This window comes from Chenopodium album, chromosome 23 (assembly GCF_948465745.1).
Source record: "Chenopodium album chromosome 23, dcCheAlbu1.1, whole genome shotgun sequence".
In the NCBI taxonomy this organism is placed as follows: domain Eukaryota; kingdom Viridiplantae; phylum Streptophyta; class Magnoliopsida; order Caryophyllales; family Amaranthaceae; genus Chenopodium; species Chenopodium album.
Window position 1 is genome coordinate 6,736,364 of NC_137856.1, and position 20,566 is coordinate 6,756,929.

At 36.0% G+C, this 20,566-nt stretch overlaps 1 protein-coding gene and 1 pseudogene across 1 annotated transcript; both read right to left on the minus strand.

Moving 5' to 3' along the window:
* Positions 1 to 34: 34 nt before the first annotated feature.
* Positions 35 to 1,312, minus strand: LOC145606939 (RNA polymerase II C-terminal domain phosphatase-like 4 pseudogene; annotated as a pseudogene).
* A 1,726-nt stretch (positions 1,313 to 3,038) lies between these two features.
* On the minus strand, positions 3,039 to 20,256 carry LOC145608142 (putative plastid-lipid-associated protein 13, chloroplastic). Its single transcript, XM_081663753.1, has 7 exons — positions 19,769 to 20,256; positions 12,467 to 12,588; positions 12,309 to 12,386; positions 12,091 to 12,187; positions 8,198 to 8,414; positions 4,645 to 4,697; positions 3,039 to 3,431 (listed from the first exon to the last, which is right to left on the minus strand). The coding sequence occupies exons 1-7, from the start codon at positions 20,042 to 20,044 to the stop codon at positions 3,336 to 3,338; spliced, it is 939 nt and encodes a 312-aa protein (XP_081519879.1). The 5' UTR covers positions 20,045 to 20,256; the 3' UTR covers positions 3,039 to 3,335.
* Between the last annotated feature and the right edge of the window lie 310 nt (positions 20,257 to 20,566).

Here is a 20,566-nt window from a genome sequence, read left to right on the forward strand (position 1 = left end):
TTAGACATGTCTTGTGATGTTGTTTTAGACCATCCTAGGCTGTACTAATTATACCTTTACCAAGAGCAAACTTTGCTACCGGAAACCTATCTTCTAGTTGTCTTCGCCACAAATATAATGCTGCTTCAATCCATTTAGGGTTCACCAGAAACTTACTCTCTCGGACAGCCCAAAGGGACTTCTCAGTGCCACCATCTGTTGAAACAACATGTGTGACACTGGAGTCAAGCTCAGTCGAGCATGTAGCACCTAGCTCTTCTGCGATCTTCCACAAACGATGATTAGCAGCAACGAAATTCCTAGGAAAAACTGCACTAAATACTATCTTACAATCTCTGAGGACCTGTCTTTTATTTGTTTTAAGCACTTGCCTAACATCTCTAACTGAGACATATTGAGGATTAATGTAGAAAAAGTCATGGTGTACTCTGGTAAGAACGCGTAGTATGGTTGCAAGTGCTCCATCAAACCCATCCTCGTCTCTCTTCAATTGAGCAAGAGACTTGCAATTTTTATGACCAAATTCACGACAACCCGATGAAAAGTAAAAATATCTATCCATTACAATCAGATTATCTTTGTTGCTCTGCCAAATAGCTTCTGTATCATCAAGTACTAAGCCTAATTTCTCTGGTACTTGTAAAACATCTAGTACTTTTCGATCTTGGTTAGGGCAGTCATCTCGCGATATTATTCTTGTTTGAAAGTATTGATTTTCAGGATCAAGAAACTTTGCCATCTCTAATGCATAAACGCGATCACCCATGGTGTATATATACATCTCAAACATCTTATTCGCTTCTTGTAAAAATTTATGAACAAACGGCCTCAACTTTGTCATGACCCCTAATTTATCTAGTATAAACAAGTCATTATTTGAAGAATTTTGAGTCGTCCAAGTTTTCAAGTATTCCTCTTCCAAATCTAATTTATCTAATCGAGTTGAATTAAGCAACGTATGATCTAAATCAAGAACTAGACATAATTTCTTTTGATTCAACAACGAGCCAAATTTTGAATTATCGTGAACACGAAAATTAATAGGGTTGTAATTAAAAGGCGCAAGCAACGTCTTACCACAAGATAAACAACAATTGTTCATCATATTAAGATGCGGACATGAATTCAACATGTGATTTGTTTTTTGTCTTTTGATCCTTTCGCCTCGATAATTAGTAATAACATGATCTACAATAGGAGCGAAATAATTAAAACCTTGATTATTACCGAAAACATGATCAGAGATTGGAGCAGGAAAATTGAAAACATGATCGGAGATTAGAGCAGATTGATTCATAATTTTGGTGGTCATTGGTGATTTATTTGTTTGCTTAAGAAATTCTACGTGACTGTATTTTCTTAATTTTAAGAAAATTCGTCAGAAAAAACTAATAATAATAAAACGTACAATAGCAATTAGCTTGTGTTCTTTATATAAGGATGTTGGGGGCTAAGGAATTAGGTTTATAGGAAAAAAAGATAGCCGACTTCAAACCGAACACGTTTTTTCTGCCAAAAAGAAGGAATTTAAGTGCAAGTACAAAATAATTTGATTTCCTTTAGGATTAAGATATGTATAACTAATTAATTAATATGGTTTATTTATCTTTTTAAATTTTAAATAAAAAATAATAATTTTTCAATATCTTACTCAATAAGGATGAAATAAATGGAAAGTTATGTTGGTTGTTATTATCTTTTCTCTAGAAAATCTCATTATTAAAGGAAAATTTAATAAACATAATAATGCAATAATCTAAATTGAAATAACTACTGTACCATACTTCCCTCCCCAAGTAAGTCTTGTACTTGGCTAGCCATACGGTGTGGCCACATTGATTTATAAGGTAAGCTTATTTATATGGATGAGTAACCTCAAATCAACTAATTTAGAAATAATCAACTCTATTTAATTTGTTCATTCGAGTAATCCCTATTCTTTTGTTTAAAAAAATGAATGAAAAATTCTACTTTTTTTAAGAAAGCAACACCTTTTTCTCATTTAACTAACTTGTATACATTTGTTCATCACTGTAACCCCATAGCCACATACAAAGTATAAGACTACCAAGCTTAGCTTGGTCTAGTGGGAAAGATTGCACCTTCCAACCATGAGGTTGGAGGTTCAATCCCTACTAGCGGCACTTTGAGGGTAGGAATTCCTTACCCTTTCCCTCTCACTCTCAAAGTGTCTGACCCGCAAATATCGGACCAAAAAAACTGTGAGGGTTGAGGTTCGGTCAGGGTCCTTTTCCTTACCATTTAAAAAAAAAAAAAAAAAATACAAAGTATAAGACTTTGTGATATTTGAAAAGATAATTTTTTTATATTTTTTTAATATATTTTTTTATTTTTTTTAGGGGGAAAAGATGATTCAAGAATATATGTAATTAATTCCCTCAAAACAAAAATAATAATATATGTAATTAAGAAATTTTACACTGACTTTCATAACAATTTTAATATTCGACCATTACCTTAAAATTGTGAGAATAAAAAATTGATTAAGATTTTGATAAATTATTATGTTTATAAAAAATTTGATTCATCAGATTAGCAGGGTTATAAGAAACATTTAAACCTAATACAGTACCTCATAAAGTCATAAGAGGCTGTTTCAGTGTTTGGTACAAGTACCAGAACTAAAACCAATAACGAGAATTGGCTCTAAAGGTACTATTCTGAAACAATAGTACCAAACACTGATTTGGCTCTATTTTAGTGTTTCAACATTTTTTTTTTCTCTTTTTATTTTTATTTTTTTTTTTAAAAAAACCTCCATTTAATTTCTTTCAATTGGATTTCTACAAACTGATCATCCAAGATTTCCAAGGTCAGTGGTAACTCTTCTTCACTTTAAAATCAGTGGTGAGACTTCTTTTCTTCTCAAATACTAGTGTCAATTTTCTGAAAATCCATCATGGGTATTACGGCGTAGCACTCAACTTTAGACCAAAACCCAGTTCATAATAGACTTCATAGTTGAATCTGATACTTGGACACACATATCCGAGACTGCATAAGACCACAATACAGGCTTGCCAAGAAACTTGTTAAATTTTCAGTTACATTAATGCTTAAAATGCAACTGCTGCTGGCATAATCCCCCATTATATACACTATACAAAACTCTGATTGTATTCGACTATTTAGGGGAGAAGTTTCATCATGCATTCCTCTAATATTCATGCATCAGAAATGATTATTTTGAAAACAATTTAACCTTTTTTTCCAAGACATGGGAGCAAGAAAAGGAGATAGTATAAAATGCTCAGCTAAAATAATTGCGCAATAAATTACTGCATATCACAGCATAACATATGTGAAATCTTAGCTTAGCTTTCATACTCCAATGCAGGTTCATCCACTGAATAAGAAGATGAGTCCATCCTTGTCATAACTTCAGGTGCTCCAAAAGGATCCCTTATAATCTGCATCAATTACAGATCATGGAACAAAAGATCCCATCAATCATAATATATCATCAAATTGATAATGTTAAGTGTATTTAAACATGTTGACACACAGCAGAAACTGATTAAATAAAAAAATCTTCAGAAAGTAACTTGATAAATAAAAAAGATTAATGAACTTGTTAAATAGTCAGTGAGTGTCTCTTGCACTTTTTTTTTTTTTTTTTTTTATTAACAAGAATGTACCCGTGCTATTGCATTGGGTGTCTCATACTCTCTCATGTATTCACCTTATCTTCCTTTTTCGTCAAATCAAGGAAATAAGAACCATTATGTCACAAAATTTCTACTGATTTGATGACACAACAGCAAACCATAAAGCAATCATGCAAAACATGTAAGTAGTTTTGTAAGAGCCATTTACATGCGAAAAAGGACATGGAGTTATTCTCGAGGTATGTTTCAACTGATATGCACATCAACTGTTGTTAAGCATTGTTTAAGTCAAATGCCCCAAGATGATCAATAATGTTTTTTCCACATCATCTTATGATAAAGCCAAACCTATTCAGACGTGAACTTATATTAAGTTATGACCAGCAATCATCACATAAAAGCATGGTTTTGAAATAACAATAGAAGTAACTATTTCTAAACAGTAGCATGGTTTTGTAAACAGTTAAGTGAACAAACCTCTTAAAGAAGCACTATTTCTAAACAGTTAAGCATGGTTTTGTAATAACAATAGAAGTAACGGCTGTGCATCCACATTGTGAAGTGTAGATTAAAAAAGTGTCACCTAAAGTATCATGGTTGATACAATAATAATTTATATCAGCCAATAATCAGCCTGTGTTATTTTCCTACAGTTATTCCTATACAACAGTACTTGGTGATTAGGAAATATTGGCTTGGCAAGTTCAGAAAGCCAAAATGTATCACCTGATGCATCATGTATTGATCGAATTTATAAATATAGTGGATCAGGCTGTCTGGAAGATGAAAATTTTTAGCCTCACTTAAGCATCACAAAGGAGAATAATTGAATTTAACAGATGGGTAAACCATGATTAACTGAAGTATCTATAGCCTGGCATATTATCACCATATTATCAAGTACACAATAAGAATTCTTAAATCAAAAAGAAATGGAAGAAGTACTCTGTATATCCCATTATAATCCAAAGTTCCAAACCACAAATATATAATTAGTATAAACTTAAGAGCTTACCAGTATCTCTTCATCTAGATATGATATCATAAACATTCTTTGGAGGCTTCCACCTGAACCAATTACAAAATCAGAATCAACAAACAATCCTCATTGGTATATCACTACATGCAAACATCTTTAAAAATGGGAGATCACATTCGTTTAATCAAAACCCCCTATGTTTTCACTTCCAAGCAGACAGCAGTAAGAGACCTTGATTCCCAGGTTAGGAGTCTCTATAAATCATCAAGATAAACAGGGGGGTGGGGCGTGTATAGTGTTATGTAAGAATAGCAAACCAAAACATCTCAATGACAAAACAAATTTCAATGACGTACCAGCAAGCCTTTATGAATCTATAACAGAAAAGTCCATGTATATGATCATGCAGTCATTCCTCTCCAACCATAAGGACCAGATGATAGCAATATATGCAAGTTTTTACTGAAATAAATAGAAATAATTGGTTGCAACAACACCAACTATGACAAAGGTGTGTGTAGCAGCACCACCTTTCGAGGGTGCATTCAACATCACAAACTATGCACTTGGGTGCATAAAACAAAATAAATGACATTGGCAAAATTTAGATTTCTTTCGAAAGTGAAAACTTAAATATTTTTAATGCTTTTTTTGTTTAAATATATTTTTGATTAATTCCATTCTACTTTACTTTCCATCTCATGTAATTAAGTAACATTTATTGAATTATTTCAAAAGGTTTTCGCCATTATATTCTATTGTTTGTTTCTTCAATTAATTTTTTTTACATCTCATGTGATGATTGACATGTGATGATTGACTTAGTTTCCTCTTCCATTATAATTTATTCTTTCCATTTAAATTATTCTCTCTCAACCTCCATAATTTAAGTGTTGTACATCAAAAATAAGAAAATCAATTTGGCATATCCTAAAATCCATAAAATTATTTTTTGAATTAAGTATTTAAAATCATTTTGTGGGGTTTGATATTAGAAAGTTACCTATGTATTATGAAATCTTGTAGAATAAAGGTATTCAAATGATATATATATATATATATATATATATATATATATATATATATATATATATATATATATATATATATATATATATATATATTTTATTTATCAATTTATTACTTCCTTCGTTCTGTTAATATTGCAACAATAGACTTTTTGCACTATTCATCACACTTGTTTGACTATATTATATGATTTATACGTTACGCAAAATATAGTCATGTGGGATCTTGTTGGATTCGTCTCAAAAAAATACTTTCACAATATCAACTTTTTATAATTTACACAATTACAGATATTTAGCATATAAAATATGCATTGGGATGCATAATTTCCTCCTTGTTGCAATATTAATAGAACGGAGGAAGTAGTATTTAACTAAGTGGGAAGGGGAACGAAACTAAGTCAACTATGTGAGATCGATATTAGAAAAAGTAATTGGAGAAGCGAACAAAGGAAAATAATAGCACAATTTTTTTTGAAGGAATCCGCTTAATTAATAAAATGGTGGAGGTTAAGAAATGCTTAAATGAAAAAAATATATAGAAGGTAAGGCTAATTTAGTCACGTGTGATGGAAAATCATATAAGTTTAAATAATGTTTAAACAATTATATAAAATAATAAAGATTTTACTTTTTTTCCATGGAACCTTAGTTCATTGGTGTCATTTATGCTAATATGTGCACCCAATTACATAATTTGTGTCGTAGACCGCATCCTTAAAAGGTTGTGCTGCCACACGCAACTTTATCATAATTGGTGTTGTTGCGACCAATTTTTCCAAATAAATATATTGTTTTTCGTATCTCCAAATTCCAGAACCTCAATTTGAAATGCTCCAAAACTCTGGGGAAAAAATCTAACACCTACTTTTCCAGAATTAAATTTTTTTTTCTTTTTTTTCCTGAAAACCAGAATCATTTGAGTTACAAGGAAAGAAGCTAGAAAAAAACCAAAAGGTTCTGTGTATCTCCCAACTCCCTCAAGCTCAAAGAAAAATGATTTACACCAAGACACCTTCAATACCTTTAATAATAAGGGCCTGTTCTCATTGACTGAACTCAGCTAAAGTGAGCTGAAATGAATATTTTATTAGAGAAGAAAATTAGGAACTGAACTGAACTAAATTGAATTTCAACTTATGAGAACAGGCCCTAAGTATTGGAGATATTATAAATATTCCTTTAATAATTTAATTTTATGGCAGAATTGACCAATAACAAGAAAATACCAGAAAAGTAAAGTAGGAAAAATTAGCCTTACACAAATAATCACTTTAATACAGAGTAAACAGGTTATGGTGCCTTTCTTTGAATCATTGTGCTTAGTAGGCACTCCATTTTCACAAATGGGATTCAATGCATGAATATAATCTCCTTCATGATTGTAATACTCTCCATATTGACATATTCTTTAAACAATATTTTTGTTATTGGAAAATTTTGACCTCCATCAGACAGAAATTTAATAATCATTAGAATATAGTCAATTAGGATATAGGAATATAACTAATGCAAAAAGAAATGATCAAACTAGAGTAGATTAAATTACAGCTCCTTTTCTCCAAAAAAAGTGAAATTTCGCACAAATTTTTTTGGATTAACTTTCCTCCATCCCTCACTCATATCTAAAAAGGTAGCTTTGGTTCTCGAAAGTTCAGTACCCAAAAAATAAAATAAAATAAAATAGAATAATAAAACAAAGTCAAGTATAGAGGACACTTTGAAGTCGTTAACTTTGGGAGTGGGAACATCCTCTGCTTCTCCCCTAATTAATAAGCCACATTACTATTTTCCACAGGCCAGTTTATAGACTAGATAAGTTAGACTTTGTACTTAAATGTGGCTCGTTATTTGGGGACAGAGGGGAGCATCAATGAAGTATAAGTTAGTAATGAACAAAAAATTTGGGCAGACATTAAAGGAAGAAGAAGATTGAGTTTCATTGATAATATAGGAATAAAAGAAGATGTATATGTAATCAAAGCTTTCGGAAGGCTTGATTCTCTCCCATATACAAGTAAAATTAAATGAAACACTCAATAATATCTTTCATTAACTATCCTCTATATTATAGACTAACCGATTTCCCTCACATTTCTCAAGAGTCAAGAAACTCCTAACTGAATTATAATGACAGTACCCTCCACCTATCCCCATGTTTTAGACTGAAAAACTGACTTGTATACTTTATTGATTAAGAGGAAATTTTTAGGACAAAGCTTGAAATTTGATTAACAGATTAATGATTTCTTACAAAAGGTAGTAGGTTTAGCCTACAAAGCTCATATTAGTGACTTGAGGTCACAACTCTCCTAAGGAATCACTCTAAAATTCCACCTATCTTCTCTTTCCCACTCTCTCTATTTATACTAAGGTTAAAGCCTCTAACTTAATAATACTAGACTTCCAATATTGCCCTTCCTTAGGTTAATCTGCTACACCCCGATGAGTAACACAGTTCTCATAAGGTCACAAACAAGATATTGTTAAGATAACTTGCAAATGGTGTAAATTATATCATCTTGATTTCAGAAAGAAAAAAAGATAATTGATCTACTTACTTAATGGAATTCTGATGCCGTTAGAAATTGCATCTCTAACAAGGACTGGAAGTTGTTGAACTGCACCAACAGCTTGCCCAAATGGACCTTTGAGCTGATCAGGGACAGTTTCTTCAACAACAGTAGGAGAGTCAAGGATGCCCTCAATATATTCTTCTTTCATTCTGAGTGGCCCCTCAATAATTAATTTGGAGGATAAGGTGAATTTGCTTTCTACCTGCATCCAGGATGAACTAACATAAAAAGCTACACATGGCAAAGCAGAAAAAACTCACTCAATATTAATTTGGCTTTGAAAACATGTAATTTTTCTAAGTGTCCCTATTAACACAATCTGAAGCAATGTAAGTATTACTCTAATGTAGAATTTATCTAAGAAGTGTATCCAAACAATCAGAAGAGAAAATCACCTATACTTCATTCTTATAGTAATCCAAGTTTTATGAATGTAATAACATGTAAGTTAGTTAACCTGCACTGTAATTACACAAGCCCAATGCCGTAGCTACAAATCTGCAATGATCCATTTACATAAGTAAATGCCTTCCCTGGTAATTGACAAGCAACTTTGATTTCACAATGATTTCTTCTGACAATAACAGTGCCATATGTCCCTGAATCTACTTAAATATTTTCACAACTAGTAGCGACAAGAAACCATTGCATGTTAACCAGAGATATCTTCTCAGAGATTCATCCTTTTTTTAGAGGAGAGAGATCTCACTAATTCATTAATTTCATTTAACGGTAGGAAGTGCATTATTTATAACCATTTTTAAAAGAAATCTAGAATCACAATTATAAAAAGAGGTCCCTAAATAATTGACTTCAACAAGTCTCCAATTCATTCCCAACAAATTACAGACAAAACGCTGGCAGCCTGGCACAGTGATCATCTAGGTAGCATGAAAACAGCCAAGGTTTCTGAAATGTTTGAAGCAAGTATTCCAGAAAATAAAAAATTAAATAAAAAAGGAAGCAGCAGGGAAATGTTAAGAAAAATATATACTCCCTCCGTTTCGTATTAATCGCAATACTAGGGTTTTCACAAATTTTAAGAAAATTTATAGGGTGGGGCCCAAGAGAGGAGTTTTTATAATATAAAGTATTGTTGGTGGGAGAGAGAAATAATAAAAAAGTACAGAGTAGTATAAGTGGGGTTGGTAGGAAAGAGAAATAATAGAACATTTGCGAAATTGGGGTTAGTGAGAGAGAAATTATAAAATAATGATAGGTCCTTTCCAAATACAGAAGTGTTGCAATTAATATGAAACGGATGAAAAAGGGAAGTGTTGCGATTAATACCAAGCGGAGGGAGTATATATTTTTAATTACATTTATTGAATATATAACATTTAAATATTAAACTACTCATTAAGATGGATCAAAGAAGACTCAACGTGACTATGTTATATGTTTTATATACAGAGTGTGGGAGTAATTAAGAAGATTCTATCAATTTATGAATAGTGTCAAAATTAAAATAAAAAGTATAAAAACAGATCGGAGAGAGAAGAATATCAAAATATTTCTCTTCCGCTCCAATTTGATTGTCAAGCGTCCCAATTAAGCTTGTCCCAAATTGTCACACTTTCTTTTATGTCATGGACCCACTAATATTTTATCTCCTCTTCCCAATGTCAAAAGTAACAGTCTCACGCTCTTTCTCATTCAATCTCTCATCACATTACTTTTCTATTAAAACATAATCGATTGGTCAGCCATCAATCAGTTAAAACTCTACGCAAACTAACCATCTAGTGACGATTACATTGGGATGGAGTAATAAATTGCCTTTTTATGAAAAATACTTTGCAAATTTAATTTGCCTAGTAGCTTGGATTGTGAGTTCAAAGATTTAACTATTAAAGCAAACCTAAAGCCATCACCACTTGACCACTATACTTTTGCGAATCTAGAGTTAGTTTTTTAATAGAAAAAATAAATAGATGAAAGCTACATCTGCCTCTTAATCAAGCAATTAACTCCACTCAACAGAGAAAGAATGAAAATTTTGAGCACCACTGCAACCCACCAATCAACCCAAGCAGTCCCACAATGATTGCAGCAGAGCTGGAAAGATTTGTACAGATGGTATCGACAGATTCTTTGTAGGGAGATGAGGAAGGTGGAGTTAAGTAGTTTAAGGGAAACGGCTAGGACATCATTCATTATCAGTATCACGGAAAAGAGGCTAGTTAAAAATATCTAACAAGAACTTTTTTTGTTTAAAAGCTGGAAATTGAGTTTTAACAAGAACTTCCTTTTTTTTGTTTTAAAAGTTGAAAATTGAGGCGTGCGATTCAAGCGCATTTTCCAAATTCCCATGTGGCAAGAAACATATCCATATCCTAAGACCCAAATTGGATACTTTTCCTGGGAAAACGGAAAAACTCAAGTCCCTGCCATTTCCGTAAATCATTGGTGATAGTGGCCTGAGTTATTGGAGATCTTGCAACTACAAAACGTGCAGTGTTGAATAGAGGCGTCAGCACAACTTGGACAGCTTACGATGAGCATGTCAAAGTTCCCGAAACAACTGTTAAGATTTCTGATTTGTGGGAGTACCAAATGCAGCAGAAGCACAAGCACCAGCTATACATCACATTTCCAATAGATACTAACTTCAGCAGTTTTACAGTCTACAGATAAATTTAAATACTTGTATATCATGTTGGAATATTTGCTTCAAATTGTTAGTGGTTAGACAGGTTAGTTAACTCTGAATATTTAGGAATATGCTCTACTAAGTATTAGTTTGTGTTAGTGGAGTCATAATAGTAGTGGGTTAATTTAGTGGGTTAATGTTAGCATGATCAATGATATGGGATCATGTTCCCTACTTATTATCTTAGTTATTTTGCACTATATATATGTTGCTATGTAGTACATTTTTCAATAGAATACAACTTTTATTATTCTTTCCCTTCTCTCATCTCTATTTATTATTTCAACATATCATCCAGAGGCTAACACTTCTAAAGACATAGCATTTCTAGAATGAAAGAGTCCACCCACTGAAGCTGATGGATAAATCAATCCATACTTTTACTTTTACTGCGACACCCTTACCTCCAATGAAAACGTTCAAAACATTAAGCCCACACCTTTTAAGCAATCTCAAATTATTGTCAATTTGTCATGTCATTTATTGAACAAGCATAGGGGTTATTTATAAAACAAACGGTAGTTGCCACATCATCCTATGGCATTATAGTACAGCTAAAGGTGGTAAATAAAGGATTATTAGTAAGGACATCAAATCTTAGTGTAACCACAAGATAAAAAGTCAAAGTAGAGGGCACCCATAAACATCATGGGAATAATTATGTTTTCTAAGTGAAAATATTCTAGCAGCCATATTAAGAAATTCGAATGTTAGTTAAATGAAATAAAAAATGATAAAGTGAGAATAATAATATTCAGCTCCAAGTTTCACATCTAGAATGAGGTAGATTTTTATTCAAAAATATTCAAATTACATGAAAGGAAACCATAGTGAGAGGTTGTAGTAGACAAAGGGATAGAACAAAAATCAACGCACGTATAAACAATATTATATACAGTTTAGCACAGAAGTACAAACACTATTATACATTTATACTACAATCATTTCATTATGATTTAAACATCTTCCATTTAGGTCCGTTCCAAAATGGTCTCTAACATGTTGCTTTATTCTAATTTCGGCACGCCCCTTTTACTGTCTTACCCACAACACTTATACCTTTCCACTCATGCTACCTTACTTTATCCACATTTTTCTTACTCTCTCTCCTCCCTTACACCATACTTATGCAAATTGTTGATGTTAAGACCATTATGAAAGAAAAGGTAGTAACTTCATATTGAAATGCATAGAGATAGAGCAAAAGTCCTTAAGAAGGCATTACCGAGTTAAGTAGTCTCAAATTTGCTGTGACCTTTGAATAACTATCCTTTAACAATACATCCATTTTAGAGAGGTTTGCCAATGTGGTAGGAAATCTCCTGAGAAGATAGAATAGTCTTTATTTAGTCCATGCAAGCACTTCTTGGTCATCACCATAATCAGTTTTCATATTGGTTAAACTGAAATACAGGAAAGATGAGCAAAACAGAAAATGCATACTCCAAAAAGAATTGAGCAACAGCAGGAGTGCCAGATCCAAGCCACTCAAACTTCCATCTTCCTTCTAAATAGGGAGACCTGGAAAGCTGAATAAGACAAATAAATTTTTTGCTCCTGATAAAAGATTGGTAAGTAAATCCAGTACATTTACCACCTACGTTGTGGGTCGAGGTGTTGGATTCAGACGCTCAAGAGCAGTTACCCTCTCCATGACATCTATTCGCTGCATCTCTGTGACCCTTCCTGTGAATAAAGCCTCAAAACCCCCTGCATCTTTAAGCTGCATAAACATCATATGACAAACTATTAGAATACACAAATGTCATATTTAAAATGAACAGATGACAGGAGATCAATTGGGGTAAAGTTGGAAACTATCAGTAAAATGAATGCCAAACTAAATTAAACTGACAACAAGCTTGTAATCTACATGCATTGCAATAGTAGTCCAATTAAAAGGTCCTTTGGTTGTTGATTATACTTGAGGCCAAATGAGATAAAAACATTTATTGTCACCATTACAGATTAGAAAAGAACAATCAGAGTTGATACCCACATGTGGTAATATTTACAAGCACTCCATCTAAAACTCTATTTTTGAGAACTTTTTTAGGTTTAATAGTTAAAGAACTTCTTACCTCAAAGCTCAAACTAACACGTTCAAAGTGAACAGAGCGAGAATTATCTATCATGAAACTCTGCCTCTTAATTACCAAAGCAAACTTTATACATGAGAGCAACTACCTCTTTTTTCTTCACCTTAGCAAAGATTATAATGAATCTGGAAGGTATAAGGAAGCTGAGTAATCATCCAAATTCACACATTAGTCTTATTCATCCTTTTTTTTTTATCTTAGTGTGCTTGGTGATGGGATCCCTTCCCACCCAAAAAATTCATCCTCTTCCAACAAAAGGGCACCTCCATAACCACTTTCTTTAAAAAAATCAATGAACTTCTCCATATACTACATATAAGATCTTGGTCATTATATCTAACTCATGACACCAATGTTGATGTTCTCAAAAGTGTAACAAATTGAAGTCCATCACAACTTCGATCCAATGGTATCACTCACCAATGTACTCTAACTATCACACAACTTAGCCAATATATCTCCAATTGAAAAAAAAAAAAGCCAGCTATAGAAGTTATTTACTACCATGGGTATTTCAAAAACAACAAAAACCTTGGAATCTTATATGTGAAGCTAATAGAGCCATCAATCTCGATCCCTATTAAAGATTTCATGATTTACACAATCTTTTAATTATGCTCAAACTATTAATAAATGGAGCATTAAGATTTTGAAATGGTTCTACAATTTTACAATTTTTCACATTCCTACCAACATATGATCTTACACATTAAAATTTTGTACAATTAGTCACCCTAGCAAATTAAGTTCTTGCAAGGGATCAGCCCAGGCCCTTGATCACATACACTCGAAGGAAGCCCAAGAAGAATGTTTCAGCAACTTGATGCTGAGCTGGAATTGTGTTATGAGTTTGTTATGAGGTTTAGGGTAATGTGGTAATTTTGGGAAATAAGTTGTTATTCCTCTTAGCTGTAGTTGATGCTAATAACTGATTATAAATAACAATTTTGTAATAGAAGGAAGCATGCTGAATATTGATTAGAGTGAAGTCTATTGGAGAGAATCCTTCCTCTCAAAAGAAGGAGAGTTGTATTGCATAATTACACTGATTATCAATACATCATATCAATTAAGCTTCCTATATTTCCTGTGTATTGTGTGTGTAAGCTCTGTTTTCTGATCTGAGTCCTAGCAACTTGGTATCAGAGCAACCACGATCTTCACCGGAGTTTAGGATGGCTCGCCTTACCCATGCTCAGCGTTTGGATCTGCTTGAACAGGAGATTGCTGGTGTTCCGGGTCGGGTTGCTGAAGAAATTGCTTCGGCTCTGGCATCATTTAAAGTCGATCTCACAAATCAGCTTGCTGCTAGTTTGGAGAAGAATTGATCGGAGAATCGTGTACCTGGAACGAATGGATCCCCTTATCAGTGGGATAACCCATTCGCCGGTGCGCATCCGCAGCTGGAGGTTGGCGCTGGTGGTGTTCAGGGCTGTCAATCCAATTGGAAGGTGAGGAAACTCGACTTGCCCATTTTTGATGGTAATAATCCGGATGGTTGGATACTTCGAGCTGAGCGATTCTTCCACTTTTATCGGCTCAGCGCGGAGGACCAGCTGGAAGCGGCGGTGGTGGCTCTTGACGGTGATGCTCTGCTTTGGTATCAATGGGAGCACCGTCGCCACCCTTTGCTCACCCGGGAGTCCTTGAAGAAACTCATTCTCCGGCGATTTCGTACCACCGCCACTGGAACGCTCCACGAGCAGTGGTTAGCCCACCAGCAAACCGGTACGGTGGCGGATTATCGGCGACGCTTCATTGAATTACTTGCCCCTCTGGAAGGAGTTCCTGAAGAAATAGCTAAAGGACAATATATTAATGGGTTAGAGGAGAAGATCCGAGTTGAGGTTAGGATCATGGATCCGGTCACGCTGGATCATGCCATGGAGTTATCAATGCGGGTCGAAGAGAAAATACGGGTCAGCCCAAAACCCAGATACGGGGGTCGTGGAAAGCTCCTTACCCCACCCAACGTTCCTCTTCAAATTTCTCCACCCAAAACACGAACCCAGCCCTTAACACAAACCCGAGCCTACACACGACCCCTAACCTAAACACTTCCACCCAGAACCACCCAAACCGCCTTACTTACCACAAAAAAACCCCGACGATATAAGGAGGTTAACGGAGAAGGAGGTTCAGCAAAAGCGCGAACAGGGCTGCTTTCACTGTGATGAGAAGTGGAATTTGAACCACCGTTGTCGCCGCCGTGAACTCAGCGTGCTTCTCACCGTCGATGATGACGAGGTGGAGGATGACGAATCAACTGAGTTTGCTGCCGTTGAGGTACGCGCCCCTCTTTCCCCTCTGTCTTCTTCTTCTTTTGACCCGAATCCGGGAGTGTTGATGTGTTCTATGATGGGTATAACCAGCCCGAAGACGATGCGGATGGTAGGCTCCATTAATGGTGGCAAGGTGGTAGTGATGGTGGACCCTGGAGCCACACACAATTTTATTTCGGCCTTGGCAGCGCACCACTTAAACTTACCCATTTCCGACTCCAAGCATTTTGGGGTAACTTTGGGGACAGGTGAGACTGTGCAAGGGGAGGGAATGAGCAAAGGAGTACGGTTGACATTGCAAGGAGTTTCTATTATTGAGGATTTTCTTATCTTACCTTTGGGCAACTCTGATGTGATCTTAGGAATTCAGTGGCTTGTGAAATTGGGTACTATTGCCTCAAATTGGAAGAATCAGACCTTGAAATTTCAGGTTGGTGGAAAGATGGTGACCCTCGAAGGGGACCCACATCTAGAGAGGACCTGTATTTCACTCAAAGCAATGGTTAGGACCTTGCAAAGGGAAGGGCATGGTGTTCTCTTGGAGTTCAATCAGTTAGCGGGGCGGGGCTGCAGGAGACTGACCCCCATATCCCTGCTGTTCTCCGACCTCTCACTGACAAGTTTCAGCAGTTTCAGCAGGTGTTTGAGATGCCATCAGGGCTGCCCCCCTCCATCCTATTAGTGTGCGACCCTATAGGTATCCTCAATACCAGAAAGATGAAATTGAGAAATTGGTACAGGACATGCTCAGGGATTATTCAACCCTCTTCTAGTGCCTATTCTAGCCCGGTTCTTCTCGTTAAAAAGAAAGACGGCTCGTGGAGGTTTTGTGTCGATTATAGGGCCTTAAATAAGGAGATGATTCCCGACAAATTTCCCATTCCGGTGATTGACGAATTGCTTGATGAACTCAATGGTGCTAGTGTGTTCACCAAGTTGGATCTTAAATCGGGATACCATCAAATTCGAGTACGGAAGGAAGATGTGCCCAAGACTGCTTTTCGCACTCATGAGGGTCATTACGAATTTCTCGTAATGCCCTTCGGACTCACCAATGCCCCTGCAACTTTTCAGTCTTTAATGAATGAGGTGTTTAAACCTTTTCTCCGGAAGTTCGTGTTGGTTTTCTTTGACGATATACTCATCTATAGTCAATCCATGGATGAGCATTATCACCATTTACAGCAAGTTTTGCAAACATTAGCCTCACACCACCTTTATGCTAATATGAAGAAGTGTGAGATTGGGAAGGAGAAGGTGGCGTATCTTGGCCATGTGATTTCAGCAAGGGGAGTGGAGGTTGATGCCTCGAAAATTAATGCCATGATCAATTGGCCTGTTCCTCTGAATCTCAAGGCCTTACGAGGGTTCTTAGGCCTTACGGGCTATTACAGAAAATTTATCCAAGGGTATGCTGAAATAGCTAGGCCCTTAACTGACCAGTTGCGTAATGAGTGTTGGGGATTGACTGATGAAGCTACCAGGCCTTCGAAGCCCTGAAATTAGCTATGACCATAGCACCTATTTTGGCCATGCCAAATTTTTCTTTGCCCTTTATCATTGAAACGGATGCCTCAGGCTTCGGGTTAGGAGTTGTCTTGTTGCAAGGAAGTCACCCTATAGCATATTACAGCAAGGTCTTGGGTATTCGGGCTAGAGCAAAGCCTATCTATGAAAAGGAGTTGATGGCAATCGTGTTCGCCATAGAAAAGTGGAGACACTATTTGTTAGGAAGGCAATTCATTGTGCGCACTGACCAGAAAAGTTTAAGGTTCTTATTGGAGCAACGAGAGGTGGGGCATGCTTATCAAAAGTGGGTGAGCAAGCTTCTTGGTTACACTTTTGATATTCACTACAAACCCGGTCCTACCAACAGGGTAGCCGATGCTCTATCAAGGCAACAACAACCGGAGGTGGAGTGTAACACTCTGGTAGCAGCATGTGGGGTGAGTTGGGAGTATGTTAAGTCATTCATTGACAAGAATTTGGGGCTGCAAAAGCTGACTTCTCAGTTACAGGAAGGTGGTACTGCTCCAAAATGGTTTTCAATTGAAAATGGGGTGCTTAGGTACAAGGGAAGGGTAGTGATTCCTTCCAAGTCTGAGCTCACAGCTAGGTTACTCAAGGAGTACCATGATTCTCCAGGAGGGCATGCTGGAGACTTGAAAACTTATCAACGTTTGGCAGCCGAGTGGTATTGGTCAGGCATGAGGAGAGATGTAGCAGCTTATGTCAAACAATGTCATGTTTGTCAGCAAAATAAGACATCGACTCTCACTCCCTTAGGTTTACTTCAACCTTTGCCAATTCCGGACAAGGTATGGGAAGACATATCCATGGACTTTGTGGAAGGTTTACCTAAGTCCGGAGGGTGGAATTCAATCTTAGTGGTGGTTGATCGCCTCACTAAATATGGCCATTTCATTCCCTTGAAACATCCATACACAGCTCAAGGAGTAGCCCATTGCTTCATGAAGGAGATCGTTAGGCTTCATGGAATTCCTTCTTCTATTGTCTCACATCCGGATAAGGTGTTTCTGAGTGTGTTCTGGTCTGAATTATTCAAACTTCAAGGCACTCAATTGCGTAGAAGTACATCATACCACCCCGAGACTGATGGTCAGATGGAGGTTCTCAACAAGGGAGTAGAATCTTACCTTCGTTGCTTTGTAAATGGAAAGCCTAAGTGCTGGGCTTCCTGGTTGCCATGGGCAGAATACTGGTATAACACAGCATTCCATACAGCCACACACTGTACACCCTTCAAGGCATTGTATGGGAGGGACCCTCCTCATTTGGTGCGCTTTACCCCGGGTAGCACTTCTGTCTCATCCATTGAAGACCAGCTGTTGGAAAGAGATGCCATCTTGGATGAACTGAAATTTCACTTGGTTCAAGCTCAATATTATATGAAGCAATATGAGGACAAGAGCAGAAGGGAGGGTGAATTTTAGGTTGGGGATATGGTGTATTTAAAACTACAGCCATATAGACAACAATCTTTGGCAAAGAGAAGGAATGAAAAGCTGTCTCCTAGGTTCTATGGACCATACACAGTGCTGCAAAGGGTAGGATAGGTGGCTTACAGGCTGCACCTACCTGATTCTGCCAGGATTCACCCTGTTTTTCACATTTCCCAGCTGAAAAAAGCCATTGGAACAGGACACTCACCATCACAGCTCCCCTCTCAGCTTACTTCAGACTTGGTTCTTGATGTGGAGCCAGAGGCAGTGCTTGGTGTGAGGACTTCTCAGCAAGCTACAGAGGTTTTAATCAAGTGGAAAGGATTGCAGGAATTTGAGTCCACCTGGGAGCAATTATCTGAGATTGATGACAGGTTCCCCTCTTTCCACCTTGAGGACAAGGTGCAGGTTTGGGAAGGGGGTATTGCAAGGGATCAGCCCAGGCCCTTGATCACATACACTCGAAGGAAGCCCAAGAAGAATGTTTCAGCAACTTGATGCTGAGGTGGAATTCTGTTATGAGTTTGTTATGAGGTTTAGGGTAATGTGGTAATTTTGGGAAATAAGTTGTTATTCCTCTTAGCTGTAGTTGATGCTAATAACTGATTATAAATAGCAATTTTGTAATAGAAGGAAGCATGCTGAATATTGATTAGAGTGAAGTCTGTTGGAGAGAATCCTTCCTCTCAAAAGAAGGAGAGTTGTATTGCATAATTACACTGATTATCAATACATCATATCAATTAAGCTTCCTATATTTCCTGTGTATTGTGTGTGTAAGCTCTGTTTTCTGATCTGAGTCCTAGCAGTTCTCTACCTCAAGCCGTCAACAACAAACACTCCATTAAATAGACTTCACTATATCCAGTCTCAGTTGGCCTTGCACCCTAAGCTCTAAGTCATCTTCATGATCAGCCACAACTAACATAGAAATGTTAAAAAGTATAAAAATTTAACTTAAACAAGAAACTAGATCAGTTATTATCACAATTTGAAAGTAGAGTAGGATTGAAGGATCCTATGACATTAACATTAAAATGATCTGTTCATTATAGTTCCACCACTTTAAATTTAATCCATGTTTGTTACTTCCTTTGTCAATTAACATTGCCTCATTTTCTTATTTATTTGTCCCAACAACCTTACTCTTACATACACTACTTTTGGTTCAAACTCATCAATTCCATCCAACCGAAACTTAATAGAGTAATCATATTCCAATGAGGCAATATTAGAGGGACGGAGGGAGTGGATGATTAAACCTTTCTATCATCACCCCACTTGTTCAAGCCACTTATTTTCACACTCTATTACTTATAAAAACAATACATATTGTCCTAGAGGCTTACAAAATATATAAACCAAGTACACCCTAGATCCACAACATTATACTCAACTTTCCAACTCAAAACAAGTTATCAAACCTAAATGCATTAACAAAATATGTTTCCTAAATTTAGCAAGAATTTCAATAAATCAATAACAACAACAAAATTAAATTATAGATCAATAATTGAATTAAATTGATTTGAACACAATATAATTACGAGTAAACTCACAGCAAGTAAGAGCGATTCCTTAGCAGAAAGGCGTTCCATTTCTCTAGCATAAGCAGCAGAAGGACCTTGAACAGTCTGCTGAACCATCGCCCGACAAACATTCCCACCATTCTTAAACTTCTTCTTCTGCTTCAGACTGAAATTCCTCCCACTATTTTCCCGAAAAGACGAAAAAGAAAGCAGACAGTAGGGACGAGATGAACTGGCATCGCAAGGGCGGAAGCCATTGAAGGTGAGAATCGAAGCTTGCAATGAAGAAGAAGAAGCAGCAGCCATTGAAATTAAATATGGCAGAGAAATGAAGAATGTGGTTGAATTGAATTGAATTGCAAAAAATTATACTAGTTGTAAACTTGTAATTGAAGAAGAGGGAAGTTTGGTGAATTGAAGAGAATAAGCCGTTAGTTTTTCTCTCTGCTGTCGAATTAATTGTCACACTTAATTTGTGTAAGATGAGGCTTGGACGCTTCTTAGACCATTGTCTGACATCCAATTCATCAATTATCGGAGTTGTTCTAGTTTAATCAAGGTCTTGGTTTTAAATTTGGAAAAATTGAAAAGAATAATCTCACCTTTCACCCATTTGCTCAAAATAATCCCACCTTTTCGAATTCCAGAAATAATCCCACCTTATAACCCCATCTTCCCAAAATGATCCTTTTACCGGTTTATGAAATTAGTAACCTGTTTTAGAAGGTGACTTGACACGTGTCACCTTATAATTGGTTCTAATTTTAAATAATGAAAAAAAAACAAAACAATTAAAAATAAAAAAAATTCTCATAGCCCACAACCACC